Source organism: Halichoerus grypus, chromosome 9 (assembly GCF_964656455.1).
Source record: "Halichoerus grypus chromosome 9, mHalGry1.hap1.1, whole genome shotgun sequence".
Lineage (NCBI taxonomy): Eukaryota > Metazoa > Chordata > Mammalia > Carnivora > Phocidae > Halichoerus > Halichoerus grypus.
The window spans coordinates 121,459,685-121,479,681 of record NC_135720.1 but is presented as its reverse complement, the minus strand read 5'-3'; the positions used below and the strand labels follow the sequence as shown (position 1 = coordinate 121,479,681).

The following is a 19,997-nucleotide window of genomic DNA, read 5'->3' as shown; positions in this document are numbered from 1 at the left end:
CAGATATGATGACTTGGTGGTGCCTAGGGACATCTGAGGGGGTTGATTCCTCAGGTGAGTGGCTCTTCAGACATTCAGGAGCAAGGTCTGTGTGTCCTGAGCATCCTGGTAGCAGTTAAGGGCTGCGGAATAACTGAGATCACCCAGAGATTGTGTAACATGAGAAATAAATGGGCAGAGGTAGAAGAACCAGTCGGGGGAGATGGGAGGGGATAGCCTGAGTAGTCCGTGGAAAGTCCGAATAGGCTGATGCCCAGGGAGCTAGGGAAGGGGCTGAGCAGGGTGTCAAATGATGCAAGACCAGGATTGAGAAATGTCCATTGGATGAAGCAATGATTGCCCAGTAGGGCAGAGGCAACGAGGGCAAAAGCAACTGTTGTTCAGTTTAGTGATTAACGTAATCTACATGATTTCAAACATAGGTTTTACATGTTTTCCCCACAGGAGTACTATCTTGTCCTGATGTCAAGTATTTGAGAAAGAAAATAACATTTTTTTTATTGTGGTTAAATGTGTGTAGCATAAAATTTACCATTTCACCATTAAGTGTACATTCAGTGGCTTAAGTACATCCACATGCTCAGTAGCTGGGCATTCAGAGCCACAGTGAGTTAGAGATGCGGTTTTGTTCTCCCCACAATGTTGTGTGGCTCACACGGGAGGCAGCATGTGAAGACCGCACCCCCCATCCTTCCCATGCACATGTACGCACACGTGTGTGCAAGCACATATCAGCAGTGGAAAAGCCCCTGGGAGGGATCCCAGTGTGGGACGTGAGCCGTGCTCCATCACTCATCCACTGGGGTTTTGGGGCAAGGGGACTTAACAGCTCGATCCATCTTCTCACCTATAAAGGATCGTGCAGAGAGGACGCATGTGATCACCATCAGAAGCCACGATCCAGAGAAATGGTGGGTGCGTTGCTTGGGCGCCTGCTTCTTGCCACGTGACAGCCACCGTCGTGCCAAAAGCAGGCATCCTATATTGAGATAATCAGCACTTTCCTCTCCCAGTAGGGCCTTCTCAGGTGAGGGCCTCTCTGAGCTCACGACAAGCTTGGAAAACCCAGCTAACGAGGAACTTGGGTCTGGGGCTGGCTACCAGCTTAGGATTCCATAGGAGAATAACTTGGGGGTCAGAGGGGCTAAGAATCTGCTTCATAATCATTTCTCCAGTGGCTGACTTAATAAAGTAGTTCTCCTCCAACATGCATTCAGAGCTCCATAGACTGCATTTTAAAAACCCTAACCACTTTGGGAGCCGAAGAGGATAATAAACTAAAGGAAGAATTCTCCTGGACAAATTATACGTAGGGACCTTGTCTCTTCTGTGGGACATGAGTACCTGAGTATCCAATACCACACTATTTGTTGAGAAGAGGCGCTAAAGTAGACTACTGGTAGCCATTTTCAAGATTTATCTTAACACATATTCAAAAAAGCTCTCCCTTTCCCTTCCCTAAAAGTATATACATTTTCTCTGTAGTTTTAAATGTTAGCTCAGGAAACTTGCTTGCTGTCCCTTAATGCAGCCATTGACCTGCTGAGGTCCTGTTTTTGCCTTGTTCTACCACAGCATTTCCATGCCCCCAAGCAGGTACATTTTCAGGCCCGAGTGAGATCCCGGAGGTCTGCCAGGGGTGGAATGATCTGTCCCCTGCACGAGCGTCCTCCTTGTCTTTGGAAGCTGAAAGGTGCTGGTGTCCTTTCTAACCTGTGCCTTTTGAAAGTATATTTGCCCCTCTCCACGTCGGGATGATGGCAGCTCCCATTTTTGATGGGATTTGTGTGAAAACGTATGCTCCTAGGACAGGTGTGAGTCAGGGTATGGAGGGGAGCTTTCCTGCAAAGTGGCACCAGGTATTCTGTTGTTCCTTCCAAATGACTCCTCAGGAGGAAAAGCTCCCAGCTGCCACCTTCCAGTTGCTGGTCCACGAATGTGTAAGACCTGGCCAGTATTTGGGGTGGGATGATGGGCAGCACCTTGTTTTATTTGTCGGTTTTGCCTCCCCCTTTGGAGAAGTGTTCCTTCCACCAGAACAAGCCCCAGAGCCCAGCAGCCAGGCCTTTAGGGACCAGGTGTCTGAGGCTGAGCAGGGATGTCCTGTTAGGCTCGCTCCTGGATTGTGGGGACCCATTCAACTCTTCTCCCTGGAAGCCACCAAAGTCCGTGGCAGGTGGGCCCTCCCTTCCCCTCCTGCTGAGACTCTGGATGTGGTGATTCTCTGTGAAGTTGGACTCCTGGAGCCTCTAGGCATCTTTAAAGCTGTGCCCTCTGCCCCGATAGAAACCAGTTTCGGGGAGTTGAGGAGCCAGGGAAGCATTACAGCTGGGCCAGATGCCCCAGAAGGAGACCGCAGGGCCTCTCTGGCGGCCAAGTTCGACAGCTCAGAGGCCCCGGTGTGGGGTTCCCCGTGAGCCACCTGCATGGAACACAGAGCTGGGAAAATGATGGGTGTCTGATTGAAGGCTGTTATTCTGCTGTTTTCTGTCCCTTCCTCCTTCCGTAGGGCCTTTGATGATTCTCCTAGAGAAGGGAACTTTGTGTCTTTGTGTCTACCCAGAGTTGGTTCTGCCCGCTCTTCTTTGAAAGCTGGAAGGTGCCTGTGTCCCTTCCACCCTGTGCCTTTTGAGAGCATCAGGGCTTGGTTTTTGCTTTGTGCCAGTTCTGAGAAGGGGCTCAGAACTCTCTCCAAACCTTTGTCAGGGTGGGGGTGAGGGAGGAATTAGGGCCTTCTCGTTCTCATCCAGCCCACCCCCCCGACCCCTACTCTGTCACAGCACTTTTACGTGAGAAAGAGAGAGCTTTCGCTAGTTCTGGTGTGACTTGGAATTTCTGACTCTTTTTCCCTGACATCTGTGCAATTTGTCAAGCTGGCCTATCTGTCTATATGCATAAGGCCCTGGGCTCAGATTGTAGAGGCGACAAGGGGCTCCTGAGATGGAGCTGCATGTGGGGATACAAACGATTTGCCGTGTTGATAAATATTACTGGCCTCTTTGTGTGTGTGTGTGTGTGTGTGTGTGTGTGTGTGTGTGTTGGGGAGGGCATGTGACTGCCCTCCCTTAGTATATGGGAGGTGGTGCTGGGAGGCCACCTGGCCCTTCCTCCCTGGTCATTTGCTCACTGTTTAGCTGGCCTCAGTGCTCAAAGCACGATTTTGTCTGGTATCTCAGATATCACTCCCTCACTCGGATGGATGGGTGGGTGGATGGATGGATGGGTGGATAGATGGATGGATGGGTGGATGGATAAGCAGATAATCTCACTGTTTTCCTTTTAGAAAGAATCATAGGCAATTCTGATGAGCAAGGGCTAGACAGAATAGCTGAGGGGAACCTTGCCTGCTGACCTCCCTTTTCATGCATTCTAGCACGTGCCTAATGTGTATGGAACATGGTGTAGGAGTAGTACTCTGATGTTAAGGAATAAAAAGGAGAAGCTGAAGAGGTCATGATGATAATTGTTTGGTAACAATAATAAGGTATTTATTGAGTGTTTTCTAAGTTCAGGTACTATGCTAAGTTACTCATTCATACACCCCCACACCTCCATACATATATTTTAAATTTCATACTAACCATATAAAGTAGATCCTGCTAATGGTCCCATTTTACAGATAAGGAAACTGGGACTGCTTGTCCCTGGACCTTATCTACTTCACTAGTGGGGCTTCTAAGCAAGAACTAACACTTACTGGACTTTTACAATGTACATTAATGCTGTGCTGAGTGCAATCTAAATATTTCATCCACCCCACGGTTCTGTGTGTGGGCACCATTACTATCCCCATTTTACACATGGAAACCTGACATGTAAGGGAGGGAACCTGCCCAAGGTCCCACACCAGAGTCAGGGGGGCCGGGAGTGGAAGCCAGGTCTATGTGGCTCCAGTGTCTGGGTTGTTTCGAAAAGCCCTCTTTTTCTTTGTCTTAAAATGTTATTATAAGATTATTTAAACGTGTACAACATATCCCATAGGAGTTTGCATTCGTTCTTATGACTTCTAAATAACTGTAAGAGCAAAATATTAACAACATCCAACTTGAAAGCCAGCACAATCCAGATTAATAGCGGTACTTTAATGTGATGGACGATGGTCTTCTCGTGAAACAGAATCACCTCCTGCCCTTGTTGGGTTAAATAGCAGAAAGACATAGCTTCAGATTCAATTTCATACTTAATCTATTTTGGCACTTGGACTTGAAAAATTCCAGCGTACATGATGCCTTTTCGTGGAATTTTGCTAAGATGATGTTGACAATGCTAAGGCTTGCCGGCACGGACCACTCCACCTGCCCATCCCACCACTGCTCACGAGCACGCCTCAGTCCCTCACTTTAATGGGGTGCCTCCTGATGGCTCCCCCAACCTGGCTACTTCTCTTGAAGATACAGTTAGATTAGTGGCATTATTAAAACATCAATTAAATAGATATTTAATCCATTTATGACTGGAATTGAGACTAGAAACCTTCACGGCTGCCTGTTTCCCGGGACTCTTATGCTAATGAAGTTGGCTTTTACAGAGACAGCAGGTGCAAGACTCACATCCTCTGTCCAACGCCAGGCTCGGCCGAGGTCCTGGTGCCCGTGTCGTCATACGCGTGTGGCCACGCAGTTCTCCTGCCACTGTATGCGGACCACTGTGAAGCCTGCGTTCATGCAGCCTGGTGGGGAGACATTTGGCCTTTGTGAGTGTACCTCTAGATGCAGACGTGGGCCTAGAAATTTCAGGTCCACCCTGGGTTACAGGCTACTCATCTAGATGAGCCAGGTTCCACTTACGTCAATATAGACAAAGATTTTCGTTGACACTAGAACTAAAATTTTAAAAATTCTTGTAGCCTGCCAAGAACACATCCACAGATGGCCACAGTCCTCCCACCCAACTTCAGAAGTCTGTGTTCTAGAACATGGCCCCACCGGGGGGACCTGCTCTCCCTTGTCCTCTTCCCTCCTGCCCTCCATGCCCACTTCCTCACTGCGCTGACCACTTGGCTCAGACCTGTTCCCTGCTCCCCTGTCCCTTTCGTGGTTCAGCTTCCGCTCTGGCTCTCTGGCCTCGCTCTCCAACATGCTGAGGGCGAGGCACCTTCCCAAGCCTGACCTCAGCCCCTCTCACTGAGGAGCCTGGTCAGCCCAGATATGAACCCCTGCAGTGGGGGCCAGGCAGAGATGCAGTGGAGGAAGGGCTGGGAAGGTTTTCCCGAAGAGCTCAGGCCAAGGGGACAAGAGGTTTGGGCAGTGGAGAGCCACCACCGGCTTTTTGTTCTCTGTTTTGGGGAGAGGACTCTGGGGGTCCTACCTTTCTTGTCCCGTGGGCTGCCAGGAAGCAATACTAGTTTGTGCAGTCTAACAAGGCTGACGGAGTAATGTCCCCCTTTGATGTCTACGGCATCCCTGGCCGAAGTTACATGGAGAACTCATCTTCCAAATCTGTAATGAAATGAATGAATGAAATTTACCCATAAATGAAATTTACCAAAACCGTTCCTCTTCTTGACAGTTTTATCACTGAAAAAATGGTCTTCTTTGGACATCGTGCAACTTCCTCGTGTTCTAAGTGGTTTCTTGAACCTCACGCACATAGACCCTATGAGCCACGTGTAAGGATTACTGTTAGAACTTTCACATGAGTTTGGAATCGTCAGGGAGTATCAGGTTACTCTAGGATTACATGAATCTTGTTCTTAGGGTTTAATTGAATGACAGAAGGCACCACCCAGTGAGGCCCAAGCTGAAGTCCCAGGCTATCACGGAGCCCAAATCCCATTTTTCCCTTTGTAATCATATCCAAGAACACAGTGGTGTTCTCTGACCTGTTCCTGGTTGGATCTGATTTTCCATTTCCTTTGTGGGGTCACTGGAGGGTCTTATTTCATGTTCTCTTCAGGGGATAATTGCTCTTTTGCTGTTTTTCTAAGCTCTCCTTTTTGGCATTTTTCCTTTCAGTCTTGTGACCGTGGAAGCGAATATTTGCACAGTTGGCTTTTCCACTCCCTCGTGGCTCTGCTCCAGCATCTGCGGGGAGCGGGGGCCGTCCAGGGGACAGGTGAGGCTGCCTCCAGCACCTGCAAGATCACCTTTGCTTCCTTCCGCCCTTTTAAAAGGGTTCATGATCAACTTGGAATGAAAGAACAAATGAAAACCATAGGACCATTACCTTCTGAAAAGTTACACAGCCCTGGGGTCTCTTCAAATATTGAAAATTATGATCAGCAGTTTATAAACCTGAACCAGAAGCATTTGGGCAAAAAGGAGGAATAGTAGCTGTTGTGTGTCTCCATTATAAAAGAAAAAAGAAACCCAAATGGGAAAACACATACTTCTTTTTTCTGTCCCATTCTCACTCACACGTAGTCCCATGAGACAAGGCAAATCAATCATAATAAACCATTTCTTTTTTTTAAAGATTTATTTATTTTAGAGGGAGAGAGAGTGAGCAGGGGGAAGGGCAGAAGGAGGGAGAAAGAGACTCCCAAGCAGACTCCGAGCTAAGCATGGAGCCCGGCGCAGGGCTCGATCTCATGACACTGAGATCATGACCTGAGATGAAACCAAGAGTCAGTCGCTGAACTGACTGAGCCAGCCAGGGGCCCCTTGAACGATTTCTAAAGAGGTTTGGACCAGAGCTTTCTGAGAGAACTTGCTGTAATGATGGAAGTGTTCTTTGCACTGGCCAGAGCTCAAACCACTAGTCACGCTGGAAATGTGGCCCGTGGGACTGAGGAACTGAATCTGTAATCTTTGTTCATTTTAATTAATTAAATTTAAGTCACTCCAGGTGGCTGGTGGTCTACTATATTGGTGGATCTGCTAGAAACATGGCATTAAATCATCTCCATATGATTTATATCATCAATTTTGACCTCCCTACCAAGTCCTAAACTCCTTTATCCAGCTGCCTCGTGGGTATTCCATAGGCATTTAAATTCCATTGTGGCCAACATAGCACCTTCACCCTCCCACGTGCTCAAAGCCCCTGCTCCCAGGTCTTCTCCAGTCTCAGTAAGGAGAGCCGCCTCCATGTAGGGGCTCAGGCAAAGATGTGCGAGTCACCTCTTCTTCCCTTGCTCATGATCAAGTTGTCCCCTCAGCTCTTGCTCCAGATTGTATTCTGAGTCCCTCGATTTCTCTCCACCTCCACAGCAGCCTCCTCAGGCAAAGCCTTTCATTTCTTGCCTGGATAATCATAATAGCTTCCTGACCGATCTGCCTGCTTCCTGCCCGAACCTCTACAATTCATCCTTCACTTACAACCAGGGTGATATTTGTACAACATGAGTCAGACCTCATACTCGCCTACTTCACTCTGTGTTAGTTAGCAATAGCTTCACTGTGAAAGACTGAAAACCAAAACAACGGGGATTTAAACAACGTAGAAGTTTATTTCTGCCATCAGTGTAATCAGCCCAGGGCTGACTCGGATAGTCTGCTGACACCAGGGTTCCAGACCCTTCGTGTTTGCTAATCCAGCCGTCCTGTCTGTATTCCAGCCAGCAGAGGGGTGGCAAAGAAGGGGAGGGAGCACTTCTTCTCATTAAGGTCACTTCCCAGAACTGGTAGGTGCCACTTTGTACATCCCACTGGCCACAGCTCAGTAACCTACCCCCCCCCCCCCCCCACCAATGGCAAGCGTGGCTGGGAAATGCTGTCTCGTTTTGTACGGACATCTGCCTGCAAGAAGAGGGGGAGAGTGGGGGTCGGGGATGACTAGTGGTCTTTGCTACACCCTCCAACAGCTTTTATCGTGCGATGTAAACTCCTACCATGGTCCAGGAGGTTCTGTGTGGTCTGACCCCTGCTGCTTCCACACTGTATTCCAGCCAAACTGACTTTTGGTTCTTTACATGCTGGGCTCTCACTTGTTCCCTGGGTCATTTGTACGAGCCTTTCCCTCTGCCAGAAATACTCCATCCCTGACCGCTGTGGGCCCGGCCACGTCTTGTCACTACGATTCTGCTCATGTGACCTCTGCCAACCTTTCTCAGACCACCTGTCCACTCGGCACTCAGAAATTCCTTTAAAATCACCTTGTTTTAAACATCTACCACTCCCTGAAAATATATTTGTTTATTTGCATTTCCATGCATACCACTCACCCACTCTAGAGTAAACTGCACAAAAGCAGGATCTTATCTTTCTTTTTCTCCACTATGTCCTCTGTACCTGGCACAGAAAGGGTATCTAAACATGAGTTGGTTGAATGAATGAACTCATTAACAGGATGGAAATCTATGTAACAGTAGTACAGAAGAGATGTAGGTGTATGATTGTGAAATAGTAAAGCTGGATTAGTTCAATTCCCACATGGTAAAGGTGAGGATAAAGGACAACTGAAGCTGTCATATAGCTGGTTATAAATTCTAGAGATAATGTGCTGAGATTTCTCAGGACATCCTCATGAACTAGATTGATTTGAACAGGACACCAAAAGAGTTGGCTGGGTTTAAAAGTGAGCTCAACCGTGTTCCATAACTATTGATTAAGGAACTGGTAGCAGTCAGAATAAAGTCTCAGTGACTTGGTGAGGACATTTGTGTGCAAATCATGTTTTAATGAGCCTAAAATTAGGGGCTGGTCAAGAATGAATGATGACATAGGGTCACCATCTTCCCTTTCCCTACCATTTTTAGTTGATTTCCCCATGGATCATTGCCATTATCTTCATTGTAGCTCTATGAGCGAGGGGACAGAGCTGATCTTGCATCCTCTGTGTGTCGCACGGTGCCTGCCCAGTAGATACCCAATAACCCAATAAGAATTTTGGAGGGATGAGTGATGCCTCCCTAAAAAATGGAAAAAAAAATCTCATCAGGGGTTTCTGGTAAGTTTGAGAAACTTTTCATCATTATAAAGAGTCAGGGTATTGTTCCTCTATATTCCATCCATGCAGTTCACCAAATTCACTCAAAGACTGGAACCGATATCAACAGTACGTGTTCTGCTTCACTCATACTGGCGTGTGGGGCTTTTAAGCAGGACTCCAGCGTCAGTGTTAGAGTCCTTGGCTCGAACTCTGTCCAGCCAATGGTTTGACCCACAGCCAGCATTTTATTTAAGCCTGTAGGACCTGAAACTAGTGTTTTGAAAATAAAGAAAGCAGAATTCCACATATTCTATATCCTCCCTCAGGGCCCAGTGATGCATACCAGATTTGGGAATGCCAAGTGTCCCATGGGGGGGTACAGGCCAGCTCCCCAGTTTTTATCCAGCCTTTCGAATATAACACAGATTGATGGTGAAGTGGAGCCAGGGTAGCTGCCGAGGATACATCTCAGCCAAGGTCATTCCATAGCGGATATTTAAACCTGCAGATGGGCACGAAGTACACCTCATCACTCTGGCCCCCTGAGACAAATAGGTTTACTCTGGGCTCTAAGGACATTTCCTCATGGAGAGCCTGAGGACTGAGGTCATTGCAGACATGAATAGCATTCTGGGCCTGCACATGTAGGTTTTGAATGAGGACTTGACTAGGCTTTGGGCCCAGAGGAAAGATGCAGTGAGGCGGGTAGAGGGACAGAGGAGGTGCCTAGATCGCGCTCCATCTCATGGAGGGGAATCTTTAAAAATCTGATTTGTGTGTTCTATGATTTGAAGCCAATTACTTGAGATGGCTGAGCACATGTCAATTTCCCAGGCAATCATGCATTTTTCTTCCAGACCTTTTCTTCTTCAGTGTCAACTGGATGTGAGATTTAGTTTAGGCCAAGAGGTTGTCAAGAGAGCCCCATTCCCTTATGCCTGGTTGTGGCTTTCAGCTGGTCGCTGTTCCAAATGAGCTCACAGACAGATGGTGGCAACTGGCCTGGGAACGCCAAGGCCAGAAGAAGTCTGTTCATCTCATCCCGAACTGGGCCTGTTTTTGAAACACAGAATTATGATGTCACTTTCATACATTAGCTCACCCTTTGACTAGCTGAGTATTCTTTTGGAGACAAATGACCTCAAGTTTGCAGAGTTAGCAAAAAAGGCCAACAGCGGGGCAAATCTTTGCAACTGGTTTGGGCAAACCAGAACCCAGTTCTTCACTAACAACTGCCCAACGTGGTGGGTCTCCAGCGGCTGACCACGACTTGCAGTGTTCGCTTTCCTGGGTGTCTTCCGAGGTTTTCACACAAGTTGGGATGACAGCCTTCTCTCCCACCCAGGGCTGATAAGGTGCCTTAGCTCCATCACCCTGCTGAGTTCAGACCTGCATGAGGCTGGAGGGGGAGGTGGCGGCTGGAGAACAGCCTGAAAAGATAAAGATGTGGGGTGGTCAGAGAGCAGCAGAAATGAAAGATGCCGGAGTGCTCCACCCTCCACCCTTCCTCCCTCCTCAGAGAGGCCTTCCTGATGTCCACTCAGAATTCACTAGCTTCTTTCTCTGATCACACTCTAATTCTTTGCATAAACTTAAAAAAATTTTTAAATTGTGGTAAAAAAAAACGTATAAAATTGACTATCTCAGCCATGTCTAAGTGTGGAGCTCAGTTATGTTAAGTACATTCACTTTGTTGTGCAACTATCAGCACCATCCATTTCCAGCTGAAACTCTGTCCCCATCAAACACGAACGCCCCGTTCCCCTCTGCCCCCCACACCTGCAGCCCCTGGCAACCGCCCTTCTGTTCTCCGTCTCTGTGAACGTGACGATGCCAGGGACGTGCAAAAGTAGACTCATCCAGTGTGTGTCCTCTCGTGGCTGGCTTATTTCACTCAGCCTAATGTCCTCCAGGTTCACCCATGTCGTAGCCTGTGTCCGACTTTCTTCTTTACGCCTGAGTAATGCTCCCTTACAGGTACAGACTGCATTTTGTTTGCCTGTTTGTCTGCTGATGGCCTCTTGGGCTTGCTTCCCCCCGCCCCCCTGGCTGTTTAAATCACGCTGCAGTGGACGTGCTGTGCAAGTAATGCTTTCAGCTCTTTTGGGCATGTACCCAGAAGTGGGGTTGCTGGATCCTGCCGACGCTCTTTCTTCATCTGGGAAACAAAAGGGCTGGCCCTTGAAGCCCGCTCTGGGCTTGGGGACTGTCTCCTACCATGTCCAGCGTGAGCACTGGGGACCGAGGGCCCTCGGAGCCCCCAGCCCACGGGGATGGCTGTCTCCAGCAGTGCCTGTCTCCTCTGTGGCACTCAGAACAGGGCTCTCAGAAGGACCCTGAGCCTCCCGTGGCTGCTTTGTTTTGAGCCCCTCCCCCAACTTTCCAAAGAAGCCAACTTTTGGAGGAGGAATAGGGAGAAATGAGTTACAAGTGGCCACTTTCAGAGTTCATAGATGTTGGCTTTGTTGATGGTTTCCGTGGAACAAGTGGATGTTTCTTTTTCCTTCTCTCTTTTTAGCTGGGAGGCCTGTGTGTCTCCCGCGGTGACTGCGAGGGCTGCCTCCCCCCAGCAGCCCTTCCTGCCTCCCTCTCTCCCCTCCCCTCCTGTCCCTTTCTGAACTCTAAGGTGCTTGCTGAGACTTGGTGGCGCCAATGTCATGTTTCTAGCTAATGTTGAGCTGAGTCCTTTAAAAGTCCATCTTGCCAAGGAATCAAAGACCTAGGAAAGGTAATTTTTTAAAAGATTTTTTTATTTATTCATTTGAGAGAGAAAGCGAGAGAGCATGAGCAGGGGGGAGGGTTGGAGAAGGAGAAGCAGACTCCCTGCTCTGCATGGAGCCCGATGCGGGACACAATCCCAGGACCCTGAGATCACAACCTGAGCCAAAGGCAGACACTTAACTGACTGAGCCACCCAGGCGCCCCTAGGAAAGGTACTTTTAAAAACATAGTATTGCTATCTCTTCTCTGTGTCCTGCAGGGACGGATGTTTCACAGGGAGTTTGCTCGCAGGGTCAGATGGGGCGCGATGCGTTTATTTTGGCAGCACGCTGCTTGACCTCAGAGCGGGGTCACTTGCTACAGTATTTTGGCAGCCTAATGGATTGTTCTGTGGATGCTGTTTAAAGAAGATGAAGTGAAAAAAATTAGGTGACCATATTTGCCCTCACAACATCCCCCCTCTAATGCATCTCCCCGTCCTGGCAACCAAGTGTTCTCTGAGGCATGTTTTGCCCTGAGGACAGGGGTTTTTAAAGTTTTCCATAGTGGCCGGTAGCGGGCGCTCGTGTGGGCTACCATGTGGGCTACCACGTGGGCTCCCACGTGGGCTACCGTAACTAGGTGGACGGGGATGCCCTGACTCGGCCAAGGACTTGCTGTGACCTTGGGGGACTTCCCCAAGGAATCCACAGACTTTTAAGGGAACCAAGACGATTGAGTTCAACAATGAGAGACAAGTCTAGTCTGTAATAAACTCAGCCATTGTGTGGCCCAATTAAGGCATCTGTGTTTGGGAACTTTTTGTTTTATTGTGATAAAATATACACAACATAAAATTTCCCACTGTAGCCATTTGTAAGTGCACAACTCACTGACATTAAGTCACTCACTCCGGGGCGCCTGGGTGGCTCAGGCGGTGTAATGACGAAACCAGAAGACAGGGCTGGTCTTCTGTTTTGTTTTCTTGGTAGCATCGTGTATACCCATGATTATTCTTGCCACTAGAGAAGTGTGGTTTTTAACTGATTTTCCTGTTGCTCTGATTTAAAAGTACTTGTAGCACTTTTAGTCTTCACTTGCCTATACTTTTAAAGAATTAAACATTTTTATTTTTTATATTTTATTTATTTATTTATTTATTTATTTATTTATTTATTTATTTATTAGAATTAGACATTTTTAGATAGAATGCCTGTTTAAAATGAGAATGAGGGCACCTGGGTGGCTCAGTCGTTAAGCGTCTGCCTTCGGCTCAGGTCATGATCCCAGGGTCCTGGGATCGAGCACCACATCGGGCTCCCTGCTCGGCGGGAAGCCTGCTTCTGCCTCTCCCCCTCCCCCTGCTTGTGTTCCCTCTCTCACTGTGTCTCTCTCTGTCAAATAAATAAAATCTTTAAAAAAAAATAAAATAAAATGAGAATGGTATGGGACGTCTGGGTGGCTCAGTTGGTTAAGCAGCTACCTTCAGCTCAGTTCATGATCCCAGGGTCCTGGGATCGAGCACCACGTGGGGCTCCTTGCTTAGCAGGTAGTCTGCTTCTCCCTCTGCCTGCCACTCCCCCTGCTTGTGCTCTTGCTCTCTCATTCCAGTAAAGAAATAAAATCTTAAAAAAAATAAAATGAGAATGATAGATTACAATCTATTAATATAAAGTTGACATATGGTAGGAGATTCTTCCTTTTAGAGAAGGCTCATCTGCTTGGCTTTGCAAAGACACCATGGAGTGTCTTTTCCATTGTAAGCTAGTGCACTCGTATTTATCTGCACTAGTGCACTAGTATGTATTTCAACATACAAAAAAGTGACCTACACAAAACTTCTGTGTTTCTGCTTATTGTGGTCTATAGTCAATAAGCGTCTGCTGTATTAATGACGTGCCTGCTAATTTTGGCCTGACACCTTCTTGGTTTTGTTCACTTGTTTAAGCAGTAGGGGTGTCCCGTCATTGCTACATGCATACAGTCCCTGGCCTTGTTCTCAGCCCAGCAGAAACCAGAGGGGACTTGAGGCTAGCTGAGTAAACTGACGTTGCCACAGCAAGAACAATCTTTTTAAAAGACAACTTTGATCATGTCTCTACACTCCCTGGCCGAAATCCCTCCAAGGCTCAAGTTGCTTTTGGAATAAAGCACACATTTTTCTTTTTTTTTTTTAAAGATTTTATTTATTTATCTGAGAGAGAGAATGGGAGACAGAGAGCATGAGAGGGGGAGGATCAGAGGGAGAAGCAGACTCCCCGCTGAGCAGGGAGCCTGATGCGGGACCCGATCCCGGGACTCCAGGATCATGACCTGAGCCGAAGGCAGATGCTCAACCAACTGAGCCACCCAGGTGCCCCAAGCACACATTTTTCCCTGTGGCTCACGAGGCTTACTAGCGTGGCCCCAGGGGAGCCTCGCCAGCCCTGCTTTCCCTACGCAGCACTTCGCTTGCTGGTTTCAGTTCCTTGAAAACTTTGCGATCTGTTGCATCTCTGGGCTCTTGCACAGGCTATTCTTTGCTAGAACACTCTTTCCTGACTTCTTCTCAGGGTGAAATTTGTTCCAGTCCTTAAGTGACATGTGCCATTTTCTGTAGGGATTCTCTTCCTGGCCCTCGCATCTGAGTTAGTGGTCCCTCCGCTGTGTGCCCAGAGCACTTTCTGGGGTCTTTCTTACTGCATCCTAGCGCTCATCCCATGTTTCTACTTATAAAATTTAGTCGATTAAATATCGAGCAGACATAAAAGGGCTAATGAAATATAGGTCGGCTAGAAAAGATTCTGACACCATGCATCTCTGTGTACTCACCCCCCAGTTCTAGAAAAGGAATATGGTCGTGACTTTTGAAATGCCCTACACAGCCCCTCCATGGCCATCCCTGTCCCCCTGCCACCCTCCCACTAACCATGAGCCTGGCTATGCTGTTACTCCTCACCGTGCTTTTCTTTATAATGCCTCATCTTTTGGGATCCATAAACAATACTGCATTTCATTTTGCATGGCTCGGGGCTTTTAGTAAGTCAACTCATATGGCACGTATTTTTCTGTGGGCTTTTTTTCTCTCCACATTATTGCCAAGATGCATCTGTGTTGACCTTTATGGCTACAACTCATTTGTTTCACTGCTGTGTAAATATACCACCATTATTTGGCCTGTAATTGCCTTTTTACATATTTCTGTGCCTTCTCTTTCCCTTAGGCCCCATCTTTATCCCTACACACAATTTTAAATTCCCAAAGGACAGAGATTGAGTTTATCTTGCCCACTGTTGTGTCCTAGTATCTGGCACGTAAGAAAATATTTGTGAAGCGAGCCCTATGCCCTTGGGCCTAAGGGTTTGCCCGTGAGTGGTAATCAACACAACCCCATTCTTTTTTTTTTTTAAGATTTTATTTATGTATTTATTTATTTATTAAGAGAGAGAGGGAGAGAGCGCGTGCACGTGCATGTTGGGAGAGGGGCGTTCGAGCACAAGCCAGGGGAGAGGGAGAGGGAGAGAGAGAGAATCTTAAGCACATTCCCGGCTGAGTGCGGAGCCTGATGCAGGGCTTGATCTCACGACCCCGAGATCACGACCTGAGCTGAAACCAAAAGTCAGACGCTTAACCGACTGAGCCCCCCCAGGCGCCCCAGAGCGACCCCATTCTTGCTCGGCAGGGACCTTTGCTCCCAGCACCCTCCCTTACTGCAGCACTCGGGACCAGGGCTCAGCAAACTTTTTCTGTACCAGGCCAGATGGTAACTATTTTAGACTTTGGGGGCCATATGGTTTCTCATGTAACTACTCAACTCTGCCATCGTAGTGTGAAAGCTGCTATAGGTGATACATAAACAAATGGGTGGTCCAGTAACACTTTATTTACAAAAATAAGCATTGGGCCAAATTTGGCCCACAACCTGTAGTGTACCAACCTCTGTTTAAAGGACTTTCCTGGTTCCGTGTGTCTAGTTCTGGCCAATGAGCTGTGAGCAGAATTGACGCGTCCCTACTGTCTGGAGCATTTAATTACCTATTGACCAGTCCTGCTACTTGATCATCCTGTGCCTTCCAGGGGGACCCTCCCGGTCTAGTACAGACAGGGACAAACAGGGTGGGTTTCTGGCACCTTATCAGGCCCTCAGGCAAAAGGATATGGCTGTAGTCAAGGTGGAAAAGTAGCAGCTTTCAGACTAGGACTGAAACGCATCTTCGAGCTTGTCATGCATGTATATAACATATAGACTGTGTATGTATATAACATACAGACTAAAGGCATGGATAAAAATAGTGTAATATTTGAGTTGCAGGCTGCAGAGTTTGGATCTCCACTTTGCCATCTTTCATCCCCACCCTTTCTTTCCTGGTTCCTGGCCGGCATCTGAGGCTTGATTGAGCCTGGCCCGCTCTGCATACAGAGAGCTGAGAGTTGCTGTCTTAACTCTGCCAAGCATACAGCATATAGCCCGATGGAGAAAATGTTGACTTCTATTTGTTGGATTAGCAGAACAGCTTCTTTGGAGAGTTCTTTTTTTTTTTTTTTTTTTTAATTTTACTTATTTATTTGACAGAGAGAGACACAGCAAGAGAGGGAACCCAAGCAGGGGGAGTGGGAGAGGGAGAAGCAGGCTTCCCGCCAAGCAGGGCGTCCGATGCGGGGGCCCGATCCCAGGACCCCGGGATCATGACCTGAGCCAAAGGCAGACGCTTAATGACTGAGCCACCCAGGAGCCCCTCTTTGGAGAGTTCTGAGCACAAGTGGAGGAATAACACGTACTGGGTCATTTTCCTTACATTAAGTGGACCCCCTTGCACTCACGATATGGGAGCAAACCACGTAGAACATTGCAGTGAAAGAAGACAGCCTCGGACAGATAGATTTGAAACCTGAGTTGGTTTGGGTCTTCTCATGATTTAAGCGGGGATACTTACAACTACTTCACAGGATTATTGTGAGGAATGCAATTTGCTTGTTGCAGTAGCAAATTAGTTTGAAAGAAATATGGCTGAAGGGAGGTCCAGATGATGAGGATAAGAAAAAGAATAGGATTGACAAAAACCAGGGCTCACCATGCACTGCCAGGCACTGTTCTAGCGCCTTACTCCTCATTCCACCCTTACAGTGACGGGGGGGGAAGGTACTATTACTGTCCCCCTTCACAGATGGTGAATAAAGCACAGAGAAGGCAGGTCACTTGGCCAGGGCTGCTCGGCTAGTAGGTGCTAGAACCAGGGGGGCTATGCGTGTGTCTACCTGGAGGGTCCCCGCCCTTCACCAGATCACTGCTTCTCGTGGTATTGGTACTGATGCTTTAAGTTTGCCTATTGTTACATTGTTACCGGGGAAGGCTCCTGAAACCCCTCACTGCTGAGGTGACTTGGTCAGCCCCATTCTGCTCTCCTGTAATTGACATAGAAAGTGGTCTAGAGACGTCAGCTATTTCTCTAAGGACACAGGGCATCCAGGAAATCATATCAGTGTCTTCCCATATGATGTGTATTTGAGACATTTTAAAAGAATGAGCTGCACATAACAGAGTGTGGATGTCATTGGTGCCTCTTGCCAGTATTTCCCTTGAGATGGGGCCGGCCCGTGTGTCTAGTTCTGGCCAATGAGCTGTGAGCAGAATTGATATGTCCCTTCTGGTCTGGAGCATTTAATTACCAGTGAGACAGCCTCGAGTCCTGTAACACATCAACCAGCAACATTCAAGATGGTATCTGATCTTCGAACCCACACCCCAAGTGACAGTGATGAGCAGAGCCCCCCGCCAGCCCTCAGTGGGCATGTAGTGTGAGCAAGAAGTAAACTTGCAATGTTGTAAGCCTCTGAAATTGTTAAGAGATGATTGGTTCTGCAGAGCAACATAGCTCATGACTAATACACAACCCTGCTGCAGTTTTCTGTCCTTGCAAACAGCTCGTTTGTACAATTTTTTTTTATTATTACTTGATGTGAGTTAGGACTAACGTGAAAGAACATTAGCATTGACCTTGGGTGTGTAGAGTTTTGTAGAGAGTAAATAAGTTACAAAATTGGGGTCCGGTTCCATAAGACTTTGTACAGAGTCTTATACCAAAATGGCTGATTTCCTGATACTGTCCAGAAATGTTTCATTGGCAGGCCATTGTTAGGGGGACTCAGATGTATATAAATACCATGAACTGGTACGTGCAGGTTACTCCCTTGATAGTCTTCCTATCAGTTCCTTATTCCTGTGGTTTATAGGAAGACCTTCTACCCACACCTGACCCAACTGTGTCAGACCTTACAGCGTAGGCTAGTGCAGGTGCGGTGTTCAACAACATCACTCCTGTTTGCCCAAACGGACTTCTGTTCATTTGCAACTTCCACCTAAATATTTCCAAAACCTGCTTAACTTGTCAAGTTTGGGCAAACCGTTCACCCCGTTGGACCCGTAGAGTCAGTATGTTGTTCACATATCAAGCACCATTCCTGCCCTGTTTTCTATCAGCTGTGTCTTGAACATCTAGGATTTCTGTATCTCTCACCTTCTCTCCCCCTATCTGTCATCATGTTCTTCATATTCTTCTCTGTCTCTTGCTCACACACAGGCATTCTCTCTCCCTCTCCCTTGCCCCCCTCCCCAAAGATTTAAATCGATCCTGTTCTAAGATCCCCAACACTGGGGAAATGTCTGCACGTTATTCATCATCCCTAATGAACAAAACTGCAGGAACCTTTTGAAAGGCTTCTGCTGGGAACTGAGGGAGGCTGGAGCAGTCATCAGTAATCTGAGCTCACCCAGCTGCATGACTTCAAGTGGGAATTGCATAAGTTTCTGCCTTAAGCACGTCCTCTAGAGGTTTAGGTTTTCAACTTGTGTTCAAGGTGATACAGAGCAGGGGTAGAATTAGTGGGAGAAATTTAATATTGAGGGAAAGGAAACATGGCAGCATTCCAATCCCCACGAGGTATGTTTGCCTTTCTCTTTCACAGAAGCTAAAATTTCCAAAACCAAGTAGAAGCGCTATCCGCCCTCTCCTCTCCCACCCCTCGCCTGGCAAGTGCGATACCCTGAGTTTGCTGCTCGGTGTCCTTGAGTTCATTGACAGCGTCTCATAGCAGGAGAGAAGACTTTCATCCTTGAAAATGAGAAGCGTACCCTGAGCTTTCCCAGCGAGCATTTGATGATCTTTAAGGTTTATAGATTATCATTGAAATGTGGGCCTTTCCCTCAGAGAGCTTCTAATCTAGTAGATTATAAGACGTTTGCCAAGAAGAAAGAGTGTCTCGGGGGGAGAAGACACTTAAGCCCCTTTGGTAGAAAAGAAAGATGTTTTAAATTTCTGCTCTAGTCTACGCACAGCAGAGAGCGGAACTTGTCTCAGAAGCAGGCCGGGTACAGGAGAGCATCCCCAGAGAGCTCGTTAAGGGGATCGGACTCACATCATGGAGAGAACAGCGCAGACATGGTAGGCTGGCAGGGAGGCCCAGGCCAGGCTGTCCTATAAAGACGGGCTTTGCCGGAGCTGCAGCTTTGGGCCCAGACTGCAGCCCAGCTCGCCCTTCCTGTTAAAATCTGCCGCGGCAAGAGGTTAAGACATGTACCTACGGCCAGACAGAGGGTGTCTGAACCCAAGTCAGAACTGAGACCTCTGAGTAACAGACTGATGGCCCCCAGATAGTGACGGGAGGTCGGAGTTGTCAGGGAATATGTACAGAAAGGAGAGGAACTGATGCTTCTCAAGGAAAGTGGAGGCCTCTTGCCTGAGGAGTAATGACAGTAATGGGCGTCTATAAAAAGTTTTGTTTCAGTGCCCCTCGAGTCTTGCAAGACAAAGTCCTGACACATCGCTGAGGGTTTCATGTCCTGTTGGCCTTTAATTCAGGGAGAACTACCAGGTTCTCCCTGTGCACGCCCAGTGACCTTATTGATCCATTGGCCATGTTGACCTCTGGCCTCCCAGCGCACCCCCTTGACAAGTGCAGCCCGGCTGGAGGGGCTGTTCGGAGCGTCAGCAGTACCAAAGGGTGGAGAGAGTTGAAAGCATGCAGGAGTCAGTGTGGGCCATCGTTGATGCTTTCCGGGTAAACAGATCCCATGGAGATGTCACCTAGCGCTGACGTGTGTCTGGGGCTGTGGTAGAAGCACTCCCAGGAGCTGCCGACCAGCAGTGTCCTCAGCCAGGCAGACCGTGTATGTCGTGTTGTTTTTGGAGTGGCCGCCAGGCTGTGGGAGGGCCTTGAGGTGCTCTCGGAGCATGCATTCTCTGGAGGAGAGAACACCCCAGGTGTGAGGCGCCCACACCTCCTTCCCAGAGCCACTGCCCTGCCTACGGGAGGTCCTGCTTGTCTCAGTGGTCTCCTGACTCTTTCCCGCCCCACCTCTTCGTTCACCAGTGTGACTCCGGGCGCCCGTGGTCTCTCTAGAACAGAATTAGCATGTTCACTCTGATTCTGCAGCTTAACTGAGTTTGCTGCAACCCACAGTTGGAGAGACAGCCTGACTTCTCTGTTATGGTGTGGCTGCCCTGGATGTG

The 19,997-nt window shown here is 48.0% G+C and overlaps 1 protein-coding gene across 6 annotated transcripts in view; it reads left to right on the top strand.

Moving 5' to 3' along the window:
* SLC22A23 (solute carrier family 22 member 23) overlaps positions 1–19,997 on the top strand; it is a 175,797-nt gene that overhangs the window by 51,356 nt on the left and 104,444 nt on the right. Inside the window, exon 4 of one of the 6 annotated variants that reach the window (XM_036064626.2) lies at positions 5,955–6,321. The exons of the other annotated variants lie outside the window; for them this stretch is intronic. Within the exon in view, the coding sequence (XP_035920519.2) occupies positions 5,955–5,962 (8 nt within the window). The 3' untranslated portion in view covers positions 5,963–6,321. Of the gene's footprint in view, positions 1–5,954; positions 6,322–19,997 lie in introns of those variants that run through there. 6 annotated transcript variants of the gene reach the window in all.